The sequence below is a fragment of the Cyphomyrmex costatus genome, unplaced genomic scaffold, assembly GCF_001594065.2.
Source record: "Cyphomyrmex costatus isolate MS0001 unplaced genomic scaffold, Ccosl1.0 scaffold55, whole genome shotgun sequence".
Taxonomy (NCBI): domain Eukaryota; kingdom Metazoa; phylum Arthropoda; class Insecta; order Hymenoptera; family Formicidae; genus Cyphomyrmex; species Cyphomyrmex costatus.
This window is the reverse complement of record NW_017279708.1, coordinates 1349629-1352967: the sequence shown is the minus strand read 5'-3', so window position 1 is coordinate 1352967 and position 3339 is coordinate 1349629. Positions and strand designations below refer to the sequence as shown.

The 3339-nt window shown below is 36.9% G+C and overlaps 1 protein-coding gene across 1 annotated transcript; it reads left to right on the top strand.

Annotated features, from left to right (window-relative positions):
* Positions 1–164: 164 nt before the first annotated feature.
* On the top strand, positions 165–3011 carry LOC108779028 (uncharacterized). Its single transcript, XM_018546359.1, has 2 exons — positions 165–196; positions 2272–3011. The coding sequence occupies exons 1-2, from the start codon at positions 165–167 to the stop codon at positions 2849–2851; spliced, it is 612 nt and encodes a 203-aa protein (XP_018401861.1). The 3' UTR covers positions 2852–3011.
* The last annotated feature ends 328 nt before the right edge of the window (positions 3012–3339 follow it).

Genomic DNA, 3339 nt, shown 5'->3' with positions numbered 1-3339 from the left:
TATATATATATATATATAGGTATTATGTATTTATTATATGATACACATGTGTAATATACATGTATATTAGTGTACATTTGGTCATTGAACTTTTTTTACTATTCTAGTATTATATTAATAGATAAATAGTAAACAAACGTTCTTTGTCTCGTTATTGATTCTACATGAAGACATTGGTAGCGGAAACGGGCAGAAAGTATCAATTTATGGTTTATATATACCGCGCTACACGTTTCTGTCCACGTGAATTAAATTTATTCAATATCAGAATATCGGCCAGTTGATTTCTCGCAAGTTAGATATCAAGCTGATATGTGCAGTTAGTATTATATCTTGAATGTTATGCTTTTATCGAGACATGATAACGTTAAAATAATCCATTTCTTCCTATTTCTACACGTGTATAATTATTATAGTCATTTTTGTAATATAAATAAATCAGAATACTATTAAAATTTCTTATTGATCAATTTTTAAACATACATATAGATACATATATTTTCTATATGTCAGTTTACAAATTCTAGCCCTTAAGATTTTAGCTAATAAAATTGTCCTAGGAAAAAATAAAATTTAGATACTCTATTATATGTATGTAGAAATATGTAATCATAGAAAGTAAAAATAAATTTATACGCACACATGCGCGCGCACATACATATAATACATCTTTCGTTGTTACGTACGTGATCATCAAAATGTCCATCAGAACTAATTTCTTGCAATTCTCTTGATGCAGATAATGTATGTAAGTATTTTTAGTTTGGGATCAAATAGTGCTGTCCTGGGCACTGTAGCACGTATTGATTTTCAAAAATACATTTTCTCTCAGGTACATCCACCTCTCGATCAATGGAGATAAGTTCAGTGTGACCGAAGTATAATTAGTTTTCAAGATCTGCGAGCTGGGGAGAGAGAGAGAGAGAGAAAAAAGAAGGAAAATTGGTCGGAAAAAGAATGAGAATACAGCACTTCCAGAATATTATATTAAAATTATATTTTTAGATATTTGGTTTACGAGACCATCGTGATCTAATTGCTACAATTGTGTCCGATGTATAATTGGAACCATATGCAATGAAATATTAAAAACTGCGCACGATATCGCACTGATGCAATGTAATTATAGTGAATAATCAATACAATACCATCAAAAGAGTGTCAATTGATGACGATTTATAAGATACGAGATAAAAAAAAAGAAATTATATTTAGTAATTGATACCTATACACATAATACAACAATTCAATCAAGAGAGGAAATATTAGATACATATTATTATTGCGTTTTTTTCTCAGTCCTTTTAATAATATCATATACATACAACATTTAAAGTTGCTAAATAAAGAATTAACTTCAGATAAAATATATATGTTATTTTTTTTTAAACGTCACGTATATGTATTTCTCTTGTGTAATATCTACGTAAAATAAAATACAATGTTACATTTATTTTTCAAAATTAAGCTGATTTAGATAAAATTTTAATAAGATAATCGTGAAAAATCTGCTGATATATCTCAGACAATGTGTTTGTTACTATCCTTTTTCAACTAATAAATGTTCTTTTTGAAATTTCGGAATAGAAGACTAAATTTCCGTCGTATTTTGTTTATTTCCATTAGCGTTGTGCAACTCTGCATGATTCTACATAGCTTTCTTTCGACTCTCTCGACATCCTCAGCACACTCGGCATCACACGGATTCTCATGTGGACGGCTGGCGGGGCATGCGCGTATTCCCACGTTCACCTGGGGAGGGTATAAAAGATCGCGGGTCGAGCGCAACGGACTCAGTTTAATCTCGTGAGTAACACGTAATTATCTTGGCGAGAAGAAGAAGCGATCTCGACTTTTACCAATCGATCGATCGAGAAAGATAAATATAGCGTAATTGTGCTGCAACACAGCGGCGGAAATCAAGTTTGGAATTGCGGAAATATTCGAGTAAAATAAGTGTTTATCTGTGTATGAAAGTCTATCTCGATCTCGACTTCGAGATAGTCCACTTCCACACAGTCTACGCGTGGAAAGTGTGAATAAACACCCTGAAACAATCTGCGCAGGTGTCTATCTGTAGTCCTTTATTGTGAGATATCTCATTATTTTATGTATAGAAACGTGTGATATCAAGCAACACCAGTTAAATGACATGGAGGAGCCCGCGCAATTGACTGATTTGAGCGATCACCGACAGCATCGATACCATTATCATCATCATCATCATCACCATTATCATCATCATCATCATCATCATCATCATCGAGGTAGAACGCCCGTGGGTGAAATCGGTGACGACGAGTGCAGCACCGACAGTGGCTGTAGCAGCGGCGGAAGTACCGGAAGTGGCGAACGTCTGTCGCGACGCGGTAGCGGTGAACGTTTATGCAGATCCAGTAGATCTCCGAGAACGCATTGCTACTCTGAGAGGCTGCGAGGACGAACGACACGATCACAGGAACGGCTTAGTACCAGCGTGCAGAGATCGTCGGAGCGCACTTGGAGCCCTCCCGAAGACGTCGGAAGTCTACCTCGTGGTGGTATCTCACCCTCATCGTATTCCTCCAGTCCTTCGGATGCTCACAGCAGCAGCGATAGCGACTCCCTTAAGAGGCCCTCCACAACGGAGACTCTACGACGGGCCTTTCAAAGTCTCAAGATTACCTCATCCAAATGGGATGGGAACAGCAAGGAGAAGAAGCACGCGAAGAAGAGCCCGAAGAGGATTTTGCGTAGCCCAGTGCCCTATATTTATGTCCGAGGACCATCCGGTCTACCCACTCAAAGGATTCCCCGAAACTCTGGTTTTCAGCAGCAAACTGTACAGCCGTGTTCCTGCCAAGACCTATAATCGATCACTATCGGTAGTATAGATGTCGATACATCGCTGGGCGAATTTTAAAACATCAGGAATATTATAGGAATATCAGGAATTACGCAGGACCAAGAAAAACTTTTTAGTTTCCTCTATCAGAGGAAACTAAAAAGTTAAGGATAAAATGCCTAATCAAACGGCGCCTTTTGATCATCGTGCTTACGATATATAGTAGATATACATATCTCGTTTGTACGTCTCATCGACAAGACACGTTATCTTTACAAATTCCGCATTCGCGCGTGAATTATATAGGGATAATAATATATATCGATGAACTTTCTAAGCTTTTTTCTGGGTTCGTTTTTCCTTTTTTTTCACTCGGAATCGTTTATTCGATTATATTTCACGTACGATTTACTCGTGACATTTCTCGAGGCATATAAGGTTTTTCTCTTTTAAGTAGTACAAGTCAAGCGTAACGTCGACTCACACGTGAATTCGCTCGAATCAGCGAAACAAAC

Coding starts and splice junctions, on each gene's coding strand:
- LOC108779028 (XM_018546359.1), top strand. CDS start 165: ATGAAGACATTGGTAGCGGAAACGGGCAGAAA. Junction 197..2,271: donor GTAGCGGAAACGGGCAGAAA/GTATCAATTTAT, acceptor TCATCGAGGTAG/AACGCCCGTGGGTGAAATCG.